A 17829-nucleotide genomic window follows, 5' to 3' on the forward strand; every position below is an offset into this window, starting at 1 on the left:
ATAAGTATTTAGTGGTTTTGAATTATGTTTATTTTTATATTTTATCCTTAGTTAAAATGTCAAAATACTTTTGTGTCATTTCTGACACCATTTTATTTCTCTGTGGGCACTGCTATTTTGTGGATCCTGTCATCATAATATTTTTATGCGTGTGGCTCTTGACACTCCACAATGCTATTTGAAAAAAGGTTTTTGGACTGATGAAACTTAAGGTTGAGATGTTCAGGAAGAATATGCATCAGTATGTAAGGCATAAAACGATGAAAACAGTGAACAGTGGAGGGAACATCATGATTTAAGGCTCCTTTGCCGACTTAGAATTTGGACTACGTGCCATCATTGAGATTGCCAAGTTTATCAAGGTGCAGTGTCCTACAGGATGATGTCAGGGTGGCTGTCTACCAGCTGAAGATCAGTATAAGTTAAGTAATGCAGTAGAACAATGACCCTAAACATCAAAGTAAATCTAATATGGAATGACTTCAAAGACAGAAAATCTGCTTTTTTGGAGTGGGCCCAGTGACAGTCCAGACCTTAACCCAATGTAAATGCTATGGAATGACCTCAAGAGAACTACTCACTCCAGATCTCCAAAATTTCTGTTGAACATTGTACAGGCCTGATCAGCAGCTACTGCACGTGCTTGTTAACAGAGCTGTGGAGTTGGCACACAAAAGTTTTGACTCTGACTCCGATAAGCCAATCATTGCTTCTGACTCCATGACTCCGACTCCACAGCCCTGCTTATTAGAGGTTATTGCTGCCAAAGAAGGTTCGACCAGTCATTTGGTCCTGGGGTTCACTTTTTCACATCACCCTGTGAGTGTTCGATGTTTGTGTTCAATGAAGACATGAAAGTTTACAATTGTCTGTGTGTTGTTAGCATGTTGTATTTGCCAATATTTGTGTCTAAGATCAGAATCACTATCAGAATCAGACACCCTTTTATTTGCCAGTACATAATGTACCAGAATTTAACTTGGAAGCGTTGAACATACCACAAGCAAATAACATAAACAGCAAAGTCCGACAGCCTCTCAGGGACGACTCCTGACCAGCTCTTCCTAGGAATGCCAATAGAGGGCAATAAGAGGCTGTTGGACAATTATTTATTGTAGTGCCATGGTGCTCATTAAGTTGTTTTTCTTTTTTGTTTGAATTAAACAGGGTTCACCCAGTTGGGCAAATAGTCCCACTATTTCGTGACTCACTCTTCTTTTCCACTCACCCCGCTACACAGACGTTAGTCCTCATGAGTGTCATTTGAATGTCACAGTGTGTCTAAACATTGCGGCCGACCACATCACAAAGCACACGTTATCTAATTCTGGATCCATGGATGTGACCGTGACTTTGGTTTACTTCAATGGCCCTGCACAGTCCCCAGATGCCAATCCAACAGAATTCAACCTGTTGTGGAGACTAGTGGATGTTCACACCCAATAACACAGAGGTTTACCCAATTAGGAAGCCCCTGAGTGAAGCGTGGCTCTGGCATTCATCAGAGAATTTGTTGATGTTCTGTCGCAGTTACATTCCAATGTCGATAGTGGCAAGTTCTTACCTGCATTCCGATGATGGCATAAATGAAGAAGAGCATTGCAATGAGAAGGCAGACATAAGGGAGAGCCTAAAATTGACAAATGGGACACAAGAAGAAAGAAGAAGGATTATTTATTAGCTCACTCCATCATGCTTTCCTATCAATATTTTTTTGTGTGTGTGACCGTTGATCGATGGACCTCTGTCCTGAAGAGCACATCTCTACAGAATATCAGCTTGCAATTACAGTGGATTCAGAACGTATTCAGGCCCTTTCATTTCCTGCACCCTTTGTTGTGTTGTAAATTGAATTTCAAATTGGATATATTTCCCATTTTTGCCCATCAGTCTACATTCAGTAGCCCATAATGACCTATTGAAAACATGCGACCAGAAAGGTTTGGAAATTTATTAAAAATCAAAAACTGAAATCTCCCATTCTTAGAAGTTCTCAGATCCTTTGCTATGTCAGCAACACCACCTTTGTAACCTCGCTGGCAGGAGTAGAACTTGGTGTGGTCTTGTGGAGATGCTGACCTCTACTTGAACGTCTACCATGTTGTGCAGTCAGAGATGGTCTTGCTCAGGTTTCTGCAAAGGGCTGTCTTAATGTTTGGAGACTAGTGACAATGGTCTCTGGGGTGTGTTCTGTCTCATGCCGCACCAACCATTACAATGCCAGTGAATCTGTTGAGCGTGAACTTTGGGTTCTTGATCACCTCTGTGTACGAGGCCTGTCTTGCTTCATTACTTAGTTTGGTTGGATGGCCAACTCTAGGAAGAGTCCTGAAGGGCACAATTTGGAGTGCAACAGTGAAGGGTCTGTATATTTCTATGAATGAGAGATTCCAGTTTGTCATGATGGGTTACTAAGTGCAGACTGATTAATAAAAATATCCATTGCCAATGAAATTTACAACACAAAAAAGTGTGTGAAACATAAAGGGTTCCAAATACTACATGCAGAATATGGCTGTACTACAGCTTCAAAGGAAGAAGGAAGACTGACCTTAAAAGACTGGACAAAGGTCCACAACAGTATGCGAATTGTGTAGCCTTGGCGGAGCAGCTTGATGAGCCGAGCAGCACGGAAGAGTTTCAGGAAACTCATGTTGAATTTTCTAGAGAGCTGCAAAGGAGACAAAGAAGGAGGTGGACATGAGTTGAGGCTTCATGTATAATGGGTGTGGTGGTGTAATCCAGTGGTTTCCAAACTTGGTCCTTGGGTATCCAACTGTGTCAGCAGGTTTTTGTTCCAATGAGATTCTATCATCTTCCTAATTATCTTCAATCCTCATTCTTAGAAACCCCTTCTCCATTCTCCCAACTTCCTCTCCACTTCTTTTTCTCTGGTACTACACAACACAATGTCATCAGCACAAAACCTGCTGCAGGGGGATTAATCTTTTACCCCATGTCTCAACACATCCATGTCCAGATCAAAGAGGCAAGGACTTCAAGAAGATCCCTGGTGTAAAACTCCTCAAACTAGAATCTTGTACATTACCACAACCCAGATCCTCATTCCCTCATTCATATCCTGGACAGTCCTCACACACTTCTCTGGCTCTCATTTCTCTCTCATGCACCTCCAGACCTCTTGATGTGACACTCCATCATAAGTCTTCTCCAAATCCATAAACAAAGTATACCAACCTTTCTGACTTTCTCAATGCATCTCAATGAGTTGTCTCAATGCAAAGACTTCATCAGTTGTTCCTTTTCCAGGCATATCACCAATTTGCTCTTCTTCTGTGGTGGTCTCCTCCCTAAGCAACTCTATAACCATTTCCTAAATGTTCATTATGTGTGACATCAGCTTTATATGCCTGTAGTTTCCACAATTCTGAATATCTCCTTATTTTTATAGACCAATACTGAAAGACAAAAGGATTGTTCCCTCCTCAGCCATGCCTCAATGTGGCAAAATGGGCTTCAGGGTAAAAAACAAATGATAATGGCAGTGAAGAAAACATACTGTGCTGTCATCCTCTTAGCTTCAGCTTCTCTCTGGAGAACAACTTTGGACGCATCCATCTCATTGAATCTGCTGTGCAGCAGGAAGGCGCCAAATTGGACATTTGTCAAAAACCATAAACAAGGAAGATGCTGACAACAAAATGTTCATTTTGTTCAATGTTCTCTTCAAAGTAATGTGTAATTACTTATTATTATTATGTGTAAGCACAACACAACATCAAAAAAGTGAAAAGAAGGAGAGACAAACCCACAAATGTGTTTTTTCAGAATGAATGCATGGCTTCAGTTTGTTAGCAGGAGAGAACATTGAATTGGTGGAGAAGAACAAACAGAATTACAGTCTAGGAACATCTTATGATTTCAGCCACTATGAACTGAAGAAAAACATCATGGACAACAATTTCATTCATCTTGAGAGGTTGAAGGAAGGAAACTGGAACTTATAATACCTTGGTGTCTGTCAGGATGATCTCTGTGATGCTACCAATGACTGTGATGAAATCAAATATGTTCCATGTGTCCCGGAAGTAATTCTGGTGAAGGAAACACAGGGTAAGAGTCAATATTCAGCCAAAATGGTAACCCTGCCACCATCGTGCCCATGTGTCTGACCACCATCCATCCTGCCATCCTGCTCTACATGTCAAATAAGATTATTTTACCGTCACTCATACTTTTCTGGAATGCTTTCCAAAGTAGCTGCTCTCATTTAAGAATGGCAGGGGGACACTGAGCAAGTGGCCAATCCAACGGACACCATGGCTGGTTCTTTCAAAGAGTCTGCATAAAAGAGACAAAAATGCCCATTGGAAGTGGACCCGATGAACGTGAGGAAAATGGGTAGGGCCTCACAAAAATGATGTGCTGGGACACAGTGAGTCGAAAAGGCAAGAAGACCACGGCCAGCCACCCTGCCATGTCTCCTCTTGTCACTGTGTAATTTTTTTCAAACAGAAGGGTCTACTGAGGCATTGGGGCTCTGTCAAGAGTGTCACCCTCTGAGTTCTTCCTGGGTATGTGTTACCACAGAGCCGAAAAGGGTGTGTGTGTGTGATTAATCTGATCCCTGCCCCTTCCGGACCCTGGGCCAGAAAAGTGCAACCATCCAGAAGAAGGAGGCATCACTTCTGGTTCAAGTGACCTAAGAATTGAGTGTTAGGGAGCAGCCATTTTCCGCTTTGAATGCCATCGCCCGTTTGTTCTTTGAATTTTGAAAGTAAAATGGGGACAACCAGAATGGCACCCCAAAAATTATTTGCTGCTTCGGCCTGTTATTCGCTCAGATGACCACAGCATGTATCTACAAAGGAGAACTTTGTAACTATTAGTGGCTGACAAAATGTCTAGCTGAGGAAGAAGAAAGATTCAAAATGCTAATGTTTGATGGCATTGCATTTGAGTGGTTTGGCTCTTACGGCAATTCTGAGTTTCACAACTGATGAAGTTTGGACTTTTTTTTGGACCTGTGAAAAAACAAAGCTCCCTAAATGGAGAGTGAAATCCACTTAAGTATATTAGGGGTCAAATAGAATCTAGGGGGCATGACAGTATATAAATTGTACAGAAAAGTGACATTTGGAAAGTGTTGTGGTTTTTTGTAAATTTGGGGTCCTTTACTAGGAGTTATGACAACATGTGGGGTGTTGTATTAAACTACCATAAATGCAGTGGAAAATCCCATAAAGTCAATGGTAGGTCAAAAGTCACCTGAAAGACAGTGCAGGATAAGCATTTTTTAGAAGCTGTACAAATGAAGTGTCTGTAAAAGCCACACAAATCACAGGATGTTTATGTTGTTAAATGTTCATTAATTGCGGGTCATTTGGGAAACAAAATCACAAAGTTTCATCTTTAATCACTTGGTAATAGGCCCAGGATGGATCCATCATACAGTAAATGTAAATGTAGTAAAAAGTAAATGTCTTGAAAGTGTAAATAATGCTTACCAGAAATCCAAAAGCTATGATCTTCAGGATACACTCCAAGGAGAAGAGCACAGTGAAGGCAGTGTTCAGGTGTCGAAGTGCCGTGTCGTAGGCTGTTGGAGCAGAATAGTACTGCAAAAGAGCAGGGAGATGTTGGCATGTTAATGGCCTAGCACTTATTGAAACTTCACTTGTTACAGAAGGTCCGTAGTAGCAGCACATTCTGACTTCAAAGGGGAATAAATTGTAATAGTTCAAGGCACTGAGATTTCATAGTCGACTCTCAGACATTTGTCTTTTGATTCTGTTGTGGCTTTGGGTCTGTCAGATCTGCTGCTGTCCAGAGTTTCTGCCAGTTTCCAAACCTCCTTTTGGTGGTGTAGAACACAGTTCCTGGAATAATATGGAATGTAATGCCCTCCTTTCCAAATTGGTCTACCTTAAACCTTACACTTCAGTGAAGTCCTAACCTTAACCTTTACTGGCAGCATTGTCCCTTCTAGTGGCTGTCATTCCAGAGATGGCACCACTGGGACGCAAGCGTAGGGTTTCTGGAATCCAAGCTGCCAGTTCTAACCATTCAGCTGGAGGAGAATTCAGTTTAATCATCTGAAGATCTGGCTCTTAACTTCGTGGCCTATGCCACCTTTTCAAAGACATCCTGATTTTCTGTATAACCCAAAAGAGAGTGCCACCAAGGGCATTATACTTCAAATAAGTCAATAATTCCTCACCTTCATCATCAAGACAACAGTGTTCAGAGCTATCATGGCCAACACAGTATACTCGAAGGAGGGTGACACGACAAAGTGCCAGACTCGATACTGGAAAGTGTGTCTGTTCTGGGGCATGTAACGAGTTAGAGGCTTGGCACTGATGGCAAAGTCGATGCAGGCTCTCTAGGAGAGGAAAAAAAGTTTGTTTAGTTTGTATTAACATTTGCTCAGACTACTTTAAACTAGAACGTTGTACCAGACAAGGATGCCCCTTGTCACCACTGCTATTTGCAATCGCCATTGAACCACTGGCGGTTCACTGTCAAAATGCTGATCAGATAAAGGGGATTATCAGAGAAGGACTGGAACAGAAAATTTCTCTCTATGCAGATGATATGGTACTGTATATATCAGACCCACAAAATTCTGTGCCCGCAGTCTTAACAGCACTCACAGAATTTCAAAAGATCTCTGGTCTCAGAATTAATCTGAATTAAAGCGTACTCTTTCCAGTGAATTCTCAAGCATATAAGATTAGATTAGACACCCTACCTTTTATCATTGCAGATCAGTTTAAATACCTCGAGATAAACATCACAAGTAAACACAAAGCTCTTTATCAACAAAATTTCGCCATCTGTATGGAAAAAATTAAGCAAGACTTGCAAAGATGGTCAACCCTTCATCTCACTCTAGCTGGAAGAATTGACATTGTTAAGATGAATATCCTTCCTTAGCTTCTTTTTTTATTTCAAAACATTCCACTATACATCAATAAATCATTTTTGAAGCAATTAGGTTCAACAATAACCTTATTTATTTGGAACTCAAAACAACCACGTATCCAAAGGGTGACCCTACAAAGACCTAAGGCAGAAGGTGGCATGGCTGTACCTAACTTTCAGTCTTATCACTGGGCAGCAAACATACAAGCTATAAAAACCTGGACACAAATAGATGAACATACACAGGCTTGGTCCACAATAAAAGTAAAATCCTGCAGTACTTCTTTATATTCCCTGCTCTGTGCCCCAATTAATGCAAGTTATCACCAATATACTAATAACCCAATTGTGCTTCACTCACTCAGAATATGGAACCAATGTAGAAGGCATTTTAAGATGGAGAAGCTTTTATCTGTTGTACCTCTACATAAGAACCACCTCTTTCGACCCCCGCAAACATATGCAGTTTTTAATATCTGGAAAAGATTTGGGATTAAATTTGCTTAGAGATCTTTATATAGACAGCATCTTTGCATCCTATGAACAATTACATTTCAAATTTAACTTTCCAGCCACACATTTCTTTCACTATCTTCAAATTAGGAACTTTGTTAAACAGAACCTGCCCGATTTTCCTCATCTTGCACCCTCGTCCATGCTGGAAAAAATATTGCTCAGTTTCAAGGACTTCGACACCATCTCTGCAATATATTTTACAGTCCCTCCCTTTCAAAGATCCAAGAGGACAATGGGAAAAAGATCTCTTAATCAATATATCAGAAAAGGAGTGGAAAGTAGCAATGCAGAGAATTCACTCGAGCTCCATATGCGTAAAGCATGCAATTATTCAACTCAAAATTACATATCGAGCACATCTGTCCAAAATGTTTCCAGGGCGAGATCCAACCTGCGAACGCTGCAATCAAGTCCCAGCCTCACTGGGTCACGTGCACCAAATTAACATCATTTTCGATCAAAATTTTTTTCAGACAGCCTTGGGGTCACAATCCCTCCTAACCCACTAACAGCTGTGTCTGGTGTTCTTCCAGATGGGTTTAAAGTGGAGAAGGACAAACAAACTGTGTTTACCTTCGTTACACTACTGGCACGCAGACTTACTTTGCTAAACTGGAAGAATCCTAACTCTCCTCTTTTAAGTCAGTGGGAAACCGATGTTTTATACTATTTGAAATTGGAAAAAATCAAACACTCAGTTAGAGGATCTGTACGGAATTTTTTCAAAACCTGGCAGGATCTAATCAGTAATATTTTAAAATAAGCTCTTAAAGCACAAAGGAAGCAATTATCTCCTCATTTCTTTTTCTTCTCCATTCATCTTTATTGGCTTATCAAACGTATCAATTTAGGTATGTTTATAAGCCTTAAGTTCTACCCCGTTGGTCATGCTGTCTCTCTCAGGGGTGGGGGTTGACTTGTTTTTCAATCTCAATCCTATTTTTTGTAAAAATTGATCGATTTGTATGGAATGATTACAATAAAATTATTTTTTTTAAAAAATAAAGAAAATTTGGAATTAACATCAGAAGAAATATTGAAGAACATCCATGGTTCACTGAGGTGCAGCAGTTAACATTTCTGCCTCACAGCTCCAGTTTTCCCCACTCTCATCTTGCACCTGCTCATTATCATCGTGGAGTTTACGCTTTCTTCCTGTGTCTCCTTTCATTTTCCTCCTGGTACTTCAGTTTTCTTCCCATATCCCCCTTGGTAACCCTAATATGGCCATATGCAAGTGTAAGCGTGAGTGTTTTTGGGTGGGCCCTGCATTGAACTGGTGACAGGTCCATAGTTGGCTCCTACCACTGGAGTAGGCTCTGGCTTCATGCAGCACTCATTCATCTAAGCACATTCGTTTTCCAAAGGAGTATCTACTCAAGACTCTTAAGGCCAAAGGAGAACTACAGTATGTGTAACTGCAGTGCTAGGCCATTAGTTCTCTAATATACCATTATCTTTGTGGCATGATTTTCTCTGAGTGACGAGACCTGTTGTTCCTATGACTGAATTTCCTTTCTTGTCAACGATATTATATTGCAATCATTTCCTGAACTTGTTTTTCCAGTACTGGGCCATGCCTAGTTGGAGCATAACCCAGGGGATTTTTGGTACATATTATAGGGACCAACATCTCACACTTTCTCATATCAGCTTAGCTTAGAGCGGTCAGACCACCTTACACAACACTGTTGAACTGAGTCAGGAAACCATATGAACCAGGGTTGGCGAGGTCACCATTGAACCAGAATGGTGACCAGACCAGAACTGGCCCTGATGCTTTGCTCTTTGGATACTTAGCAACTGGACCCATGTTTCAAACTCCCCAAAGTGGGTTTAGTCCAGGGGTGGGCAAACAACAACCCATCAGTCACATCTGGCCATCCGAGTGGCTCACAGACTTCTTGTAGAAGTTTCTAACATTTTCCGGTCCTTGTGAGGTGTTCCTAGCATGGTAATGCTACAGCAGTGCAAGGACTCCGTTTTCTTCCTCCTCCATTTATTTCCATTAACGTTTGCATCACTAGATTTGGACATTTTTATCCTACTACTCAAAAGCTGCACTTGCAGAAAATTTGATTTGCCATCTTCTTAGTTGTGATGCAGATTCTGAATGTGCATCTGCATTTGTGTGCGGTTTGTGTCCCGTTTGGGATCGTTTACTGCATTGTGCCCTCTGGTTCCAGCAACCCAGATTTGGATAAGCAGGTACAGTATATAAAATGGATTCATTAATAAGAGTTTAGTCAAAATATTACAGACCAAAAAATAACAGACGCTCTAAACTTTGAGAAAGTGGATCACCTCCCAATGGTAGCAGGGACTATTAAGGAGTTACTGAGTGATTTGGAAGTTGTAGAGGGAGAAGAGCTGCACCAATTCAACAGGATGAAATTGAACAGGACCAGGTAGCATTTACACATGAGTTCTGATGGAAGTTAGCATGTACAGATAAAAATCCTTAACCCATATTTCTAGGAAGTCATTGTGCACGGGGGAAATGACTGGAAAATGGCAGATATCATCCTGTTATATAAAAAGAGGGATTGAGCATCCAAGCAATGATCGTTCAGTAAGCTTAACGTGCATTACAAGGAAATTAATGGAAGGAATTATTAAGGATGAGATTGAGCAACACATGGCAAGAACAGGAGTTTTACTGAGCAGTTAGCATGGAGTCAGAAGAAGGAGGTCTTGTTTTACTAACATGCTGGAATTCTATGAGGAAGCAACAAATGGATATGATCAAAATGGAGCATCTGATATTTATCTGGACTTGCACCTTTTATTGTCTAGCTAAAAAGACAACAACATGTAAGCTTTCGAGGCAACTCAGGCCCCTTCTTCAGGCAAGATGGAATTATATCTCGCCTGAAGAAGGAGCCTGAGTTGCCTTGAAAGCTTGCATATTGTAATCTTTTTAGTTAGCCAATAAAAGGTGTCATTTTGCTTGACTTCTCACAACGTCCATAATGGCTAACATGGTACAACATCCTAATACTCTGGACTTTCTGAACACAGTTGATAAGGTGACACATGAGAGGATGGGCATCAAATTAAAACAAGTGGCAGTTGAAGGTGTGTAGATAAGTGCAGAATTGGCTCAGACACACGAAGCAGAGGGTGATGGTGCGAGGAACCTCATTAGAATTGTCTGATGTTAAGAATGGTGTCCAGCAGGGGTCAGTAATGGAGCCACTGATATTTTTAATATATATAAATGATTCAGGCAGGAATATAAAAAAACAAGTTGGTCAAGTTTGCAGATGATACCAAAATAGGAGGATTGGCAGATAATTGAGAATCCACTGGATCATCACAGAGGCACTTGGACAGCATACAGGCTTAGGCAGATGAAATTTAATGTCGGTAAATGTAAAATATTACATGTACAAAGTAAAAATGTTGGGTCTGAAAATCGAAAGTACCCCCTATGAGAAGGATTTCGGAGTCATAATGGACTTGATGGTATCTACTGCAAGATAGTGTTCAGAAGCCATTAAGAAGGCTAACAGAATGTCAAGTTATAGGTTATGCTGAAACTTTATCACACACTAGTTAGGCCTCATCTGGAGTACTGTGTGTAGTGTTGGTCTCCAGGCTATGAAAAGGACGGAAGAGCACAAGAAAAAGTACAGAGGAGAGCGACTAAGCTGATTCCAAGGCTACATGGGATGAGTTATGAGAACAGATTAAAAGAGAGAGCCTTTTCAGTTTAAGCAAAAGAAGACTAAAAGGTGACATGACTAAAGTGGTCAAAGTTATGGAGGAATTAGTCCAGTGGATTGAAACTGTGATTTTAAAAGAAATTCATCAAGAACACGGGAACATACTTGGAAACTTGTCAAGGGTAAATTTTGTTCAAACATTAGAATTTTTTTTTTTTTTACAGAACGCTTCAGACATATGGAATAAGTGACCAAGTAGTGTCCAGGAAGTTAGGGACTTTCACATCTAGACTAGATGTTATTTTAGAACAAATAAGTGTGATATGACTGGCATGCTTTCTTGGGCTGAACAGCCTTAGAATGTTCTAAAATCGACTAAAATAAGGCACACCTAATACAAACTTGGGCCACATCTGCTAGAGTCACCTTACAAGAGCCCATTTAAGCAATGCTTCTTACCTCATTCTTCTCCAGACTACACTCCTCCATCATCTTGTCACCTTGTTCCTGGAATGTGATGATGATTAAAGCCACAAAGATATTGACAAAGAAGAATGGAAAAACCACAAAATAGACAACATAGAAAATGGACATCTCCATGCGGTTCCCTCGGCTTGGGCCTCTGTCTTCCTCTGTGACATCTACTGAGTGCTGCAGGACCCTGGGGAAAAAAATGAGACAAATGAAAAAGTGGCACAAGTGTATGCAAAACATCAATACAGCAAGTGATAAACAGCATGGAGATCTAAAAGAAAAAAATCGACCCTACTCACTTAATGCAGTAAGTTCTGAAGGTTGTCCGTCAGAGCCAGAAGACACTTGAGTACAATTGCATGCCATCTTGCGTCTGGGGACATTTTTCCTTGACTTTTCTCTTTTCCCAGTTCCCTGTTTGTTATTTTAAGGGACGATTTTACATTGACTTCTGTCTTTCCCCCCTCTTTGGTGAATTCCTGGTGTACATGCTCTCGTGATTTGCTGTGCCAAGGTTTTCACAGCACAAAAGTAATTTTTTCTTTGTGTGAACTGGGGTGTGTACCTAGGTGGCATGTTCAGAAAGGGTATGTCTTTTTTATTATGGTGGGTTGTACTGGGAAGAGTATAAGAAAAATGTAATGGCAGGCTCCCCATTAGCTAGGAAACTGGTCCAAAATCACTTGTGTGTTGGGCACTTTAGATTGAAGCCTTGACCTTCTGGTTTAGATTCCGCAGTTTAACTGATATCTTGGTCTTGTAGAGTGCCACTGTGGTTAAGGAGGCGATGAACCAGAGATGGCCTCAAATTCAGGATTAGTTGGGTAGCGTTTTTGCAGTTTTTACCATCAAACAAGAAGTTCATTATTTTTCCTTTTGATGGATGACAATGATCATCAAAGAAGTGAAATTTCCAGATGCATTTTAATTTTTTTTTTAATTCCAAGGAAGGTTTATTCTAACGCCGAGCTTTCCAGAGAAGTTTTATCTTTTTTTTTTTTGGACGACTGTTGCTTTTGCTTTTTATTACATACTATCAATATTTATTGTTTAGTTTGGGCTTTTCAAAGATATCATTTAGAGTATTCCGAGCACCGTTAGGGCTGGGATTTACTTGATGCTACACAACTCGTACACTTGTGCATGCTGCTGCTGCTACACAAGCAGTGTACTGACTATACTTGCGCGCGTACTTTATGTAAATCTGGAGGATTCCACAAGGTTGTAACAATTCGTCTCGAGCACTAGCCTGAGAGAAATCTACCACTATTCTGACCTAGCTAAAGGCAGATGATAAAAGGATAGGCCAATATCACACCTTAATAAATTTCCCGTATCGCCTTTATTCTAATAAAGTAATCCCTTAATATCGATACATTTATAGGTCACTGCCCACCATAGACCATATTTATACTTGCAGTTCATCAAATAAACAACAACTAGAACAATAATCCCTTACACATGGATCGCCCCGCCCGAACCTAAATAACCCTTAATTTGCAGCGCCACACATATACAAGTTATTATACATCAACAGTTTTTCATCCTCCCAATTCCCGTTCCAGAGATAACAAAATAAGTCCGCAGATAGTCCACCGTAATATTCCCGCAACGGCCAGCGAGTTGATGAGGAGTCCTGAAAATAGCGGACTATATTACCAATCTCCTCTTCGTCATAAAAGACATACAATCAGACTTGCGCCATGATTAAAGTATAGTAAGTCCGTTTTGGTAGCTCACCCGCGTCCGTAGGTAATAGCGGAACGATCGATTCCCAGGCGAAGACCATCCACCTTCATACAGGACTAATAGGAGCTCCTAGGCTTATCTCATGGCCAGAGCAAAAGCTGATCTGCCTTTATCTGTTATCCGATGTTCTTCGTTCACTCTCTTTCTCCTTCTTTCTCCTTTTCAAAGACGGCGCGCTTTATGCTAATGAATCCCCGAACCAACCGGAAGTTCCACCTCTGGGGTACCGCTGTCAATCTCTGTCAGAAGCAATTCCCCCCCAACAACCGATCGACAGCAGAACACATTATCTTTATGTGGCAGCGCTACAAGGTGGCAGTGCGAGAAGTCATCACGGTGAGAAAATGACTGGTTTTGTTGTGTTGTGTGTTGAGGAAAGAAAGATGTTGAAGGTAAAAAGTCTTTTGCATTCCGTTGCTGTAGCAAAGGTGCAAAAAAAGATGGCAACTGTGACACGGAAAGATGGCATGTGAGACAGTTGAATGTATCACGTCATTATGATGGGGAATATGTAACGCTTGTATTGCCTATGCAGGAAATTGGTGAGAAAAAGCAACATAAATACTTTGTATGTCAGCATTTAAGCCTGATGATTGGCTTTACTGCATCGAACCGTTCATCAAACATCATAGCATGCATACTGGTCCTGCTGGATCTGCAATGCGGCCTGCCATGTTGATAGTAAACAATGGCGCTGATGTCACGTACCAAATCTTGAACACACTGGCCTCCCAGATTTTTGCTGGAACTGCAACTCGTGCAAATGCTGCATTGATTTCTGATGATTTGCACAGAAGACATGTCAAAAGAGTGCTAGGAATGCGTGGCCGCCGTGATGCGTGCACGGAAGCATTCTGAACGTGAAGTATAACCCAGCGCCTTAGAGGTATATGAAGACATTATAGTTCACGTCTTGGACCATTTTCTGATTACTAATTATAATTATAATGGTCAAAATTGGTCTCTGCCTTTCTTGTGGAGGCATGTGAGACATCCATGTGCGCTTTACTATCTGATCAGAGGCCACCCAACGAAAAGATGCTGCTGCTGCTGCTTTTAAACTGAGCTACTCACTGTGGCCAGCCTTCCCCGGTGGAGACGGTGAACAGAGTAAGAAGGGCCCAGATGATGTTGTCGTAGTGGAAATCATGTCGCTTCCACTCTCTCTTCTTCACTTTGTCTTTGTCCTTTTCATAGTCAATGTAGTAACCCCTGAAAAACAAACATCTGGTTACATTTTTTTTCCTTGAAAGTTTATAGAAAAGTTCACAGTAAAATCACACGGCACGGCGCTAAGAATGGAACATTAATTTGGATGCCAAGCCTTGAATGCTAAAATGAGCAGGAATAGTAAAACACTAAGTAATCAATCTGCGATAAGGAGAAAACTGTAATGATAAAGACATCCATTTTTTTTGTTAATATTTAACTTTTTCACTTTGTGTAGTTACTTGATCCATGCATCATTACACTCCGCCATTTTGGAATGCATCGTAAACACGACTCGCCTGTATATGTGTGCGTGAGAGACAGCTGGGATCTAAAACTCAATAATAAGGCCAAAACTAGAACTCAGTGCTCCAGAGTCAACCAACAGCCTGGCCCCAAACTTGAGAAGCAGGTGTCACGGCCTGCACCAGCCAAAATGAGGCAGAGGCTAAAAAGAAAAACAAAATCACTAAACTTCAAAAAGGGAGCAGGAAACTATGAAAAACCCCTGGTCCAAAGAAACAAAAACAATGTTCTTTGAAATGTATACATGTTGTGGACGCGGCCCGGACACAGACAGGCGGACATGTTGTTCAACAAACCACCACACGTTTATTTACACAAATATATACAAATAAATGGTCACTCAGACCCAGTCCAAAGTAGTGCACAAACTCCAACACAGTCCTGGCCACTCAAATGCCTTCTTCTCGGGCTGCCTCCACTCTCTTCTGCCTTGTCCTCCTTCCACCCGACTCTAGCGTTGAATAAATGGAGACGGCCCCTTTTAAACAGTCCCCGGATGAGCCCCAGGTGTTCCCGGCATTCCTCCTCTGGCCACGCCCCAGCTCTCCGGGCGCCATCCTAATTCTTCCCCCCAGCACTTCCTGGTGTGGCGGAAGTGCTGGGGTAACAGGTCCCCAAGGCATTGGGGCGCCTTCTGGCGGTGACCACGGGCCCCTGCAGGGTGGAGCTTTCATGCCCTGTACCCATGGCCCCCAGAGCAACCAGGAAGGCGCCCCCCACATGATCCAGGGTGGGCTTAGACCCAATCCGGTCCCTCACGGCGTCCCAGCCGGGTCGTTGCCCCTGGCATCCCTGACAATGTATTAAACAAAAAATCGAAAGCAAAAAAGTTAACTATTAAAAAAGCAAAATGGTAAGCCAAATGGCAAACCTACAAGCAAAACGAATCCAGTCCGTGATCCTGCCAGAGAAATTGAAAATAAAATTACAGACGGATGGAGCCAAACAACAGCAGTTTTCAATCATGCCACAACACAGAGGTGCACTAAGACTTCTACAGTACTGGAGCGGTCCCACAGCTGCCTTAAACCACCTACAACTGAACACCAGCAAAACCAAGGAGCTGGTGGTGGAATTTAGGAGGCCCAGGCCCCTCATGGACCCTGCGATCATCAGAGGTGACTGTGCAGAGGGTACAGACCTATAAATACCTGGGAGTGCAGCTGGATGATAAACTGGACTGGACTGCCAATACTGATGATCTGTGCAAGAGAGGACAGAGCTGACTATACTTCATTAGAAGGCTGGCGTCTTCAACATCTGCAATATGATGCTGCAGATGTTCTACCAGACGGTTGTGGTGAGCGCCCTCTTCTACGCGGTGGTGTGCTGGGGAGGCAGCATAAAGAAGAGGGACGCCTCACGCCTGGACAAACTGGTGAGGAAGGCAGGCTCTATTGTAGGCACAGAGCTGGACAGTTTGGCATCCGTGGCAGAGCGACGGGCGCTGAGCAGACTCCTGTCAATCATGGAGAATCCACTGAACAGGATCATCTCCAGACAGAGGAGCAGCTTCAGTGACAGACTGCTGTCACCGTCCTGCTCCACTGACAGACTGAGGAGACCCCACACTATGTGACTTGGGGGGTAAATGTTAACATTATACAAACTTATTGTCTGTTATACCTGCATTGTTATCATTCTTTAATTTAATATCGTTCTTATTAGTATGCTGCTGCTGACGTATGTGAATTTCCCCTTGGGATTAATAAAGTATCTATCTATCTATCTATCTTTTAGGGGGGCCCACCCACTTAGGCACAACATAAAAAGGACACATCAACATAACAATAAAGGTAAACTTGTAATACTTAATCAGTACAAAAAAGTCAAAATGCAAATTGCTCTCTAAAGGACAATAAATAAAGAAAAGACAAAAACATTTTTTAAATGACACAAAAATACACAAAAAGCATTAAAATAAATGGAAAAAAAATGATGAGAACGTGGCTATAATATAACAGGATTGTGGCCAGCATTTGCACTTTCTTCTACATAAAGAAAAGACCCCTCAGCAGCTCGTTTCTTAACTGTTTTGGGTTTGTCTTGCATTCAGATTGTAAGTTTGGGCTGCCATTCTGTCTCAGATGCTGGCCTGTTTAGTGTCTAGGCTCATGCTACGCTTGACTACTCTTCTTATTGTTTCACTCACTGCTTTTAAAATCATGGAGATCATATGCCCTTTTATTTTTGACCAGATTGTAGACCACTTAAAATGAATGACCTGGAAATACAAAATTGAATCATCCAGGTGGCTGCCCAGCAAACTAAATAATCTACATGCAACTTTAACACAGCAATACCCACCATCCCAAATAAGCCTTTAGGGCCATTTTGAATAAGACCCCTGCGCTGGAGGGGTCTAAATCATAATTTTAGAATTATTGCCTGTCGGGTCTGGGGTTCAGAATTGTGTTTCTTGTCTCTTTCATCCATTTATTCATGTTAATGTTTCTCTTGTTTATTATCTGCTTTGTTGCCAATACGTTGTATTTTGTGGGTGGTTCCCCAAGTGACAGGACCACCTGCCAATCACCACCAGGAACTCCCTTTCCGACCTGTAAATACAGAGAGTCTCCCACAGTTCCAGGTGGTTCATTTTCAATTTTGGTAGCGGAACACAGTGTTTACTTGCAATTTGCTGTGTATCTTTTGTGATGTCTGGATCTTTGAACCTGTGCTCTGGTTTTGGGTTCTGTATTGGCATTTTGCTTTCCTTGGATTGAATCGCCTTATCAGGTGATTTCTTTATGGAAGCTCTATGGAGCTTCTTGTGCTGTAAAACAATTTTTGTTAAAAATAAATCTTTTACTTGGTAAAGCTTCTTCAATGCCCATTTGTGTCTGACTGGGGATTTTGACAGTAAATCCACCTAGTGGGTGTGGTGTTATGGGTCCACAGCTCGTTGAGCAAAGGCCATTCATTTTAAATCACCGCACCCGAGGCGGCTTCGTGAGGGGGGTGTTGTTGTAGCGAGCCGCGGGGCAGTCGTCGATGTGGCCGTTTCTCACCGTGTGCA

The 17829-nt window shown here is 41.7% G+C and overlaps 1 protein-coding gene across 11 annotated transcripts in view; it reads right to left on the reverse strand.

Annotated features, from left to right (window-relative positions):
* Positions 1–17829, reverse strand: part of LOC120537999 (voltage-dependent R-type calcium channel subunit alpha-1E) — a 368732-nt gene that overhangs the window by 60838 nt on the left and 290065 nt on the right. For all 11 annotated transcript variants that reach the window (XM_039767331.1, XM_039767338.1, XM_039767337.1 and 8 more), the window contains 7 exons: positions 14370–14507; positions 11532–11733; positions 6182–6346; positions 5469–5579; positions 3972–4055; positions 2552–2671; positions 1565–1630 (listed from right to left, as the gene is read on the reverse strand). In XM_039767331.1, coding sequence (XP_039623265.1) covers positions 1565–1630; positions 2552–2671; positions 3972–4055; positions 5469–5579; positions 6182–6346; positions 11532–11733; positions 14370–14507 — 886 coding nt within the window. The remainder of the gene's footprint in view (positions 1–1564; positions 1631–2551; positions 2672–3971; positions 4056–5468; positions 5580–6181; positions 6347–11531; positions 11734–14369; positions 14508–17829) is intronic.

Source organism: Polypterus senegalus, chromosome 10 (genome assembly GCF_016835505.1).
Source record: "Polypterus senegalus isolate Bchr_013 chromosome 10, ASM1683550v1, whole genome shotgun sequence".
Lineage (NCBI taxonomy): Eukaryota > Metazoa > Chordata > Cladistia > Polypteriformes > Polypteridae > Polypterus > Polypterus senegalus.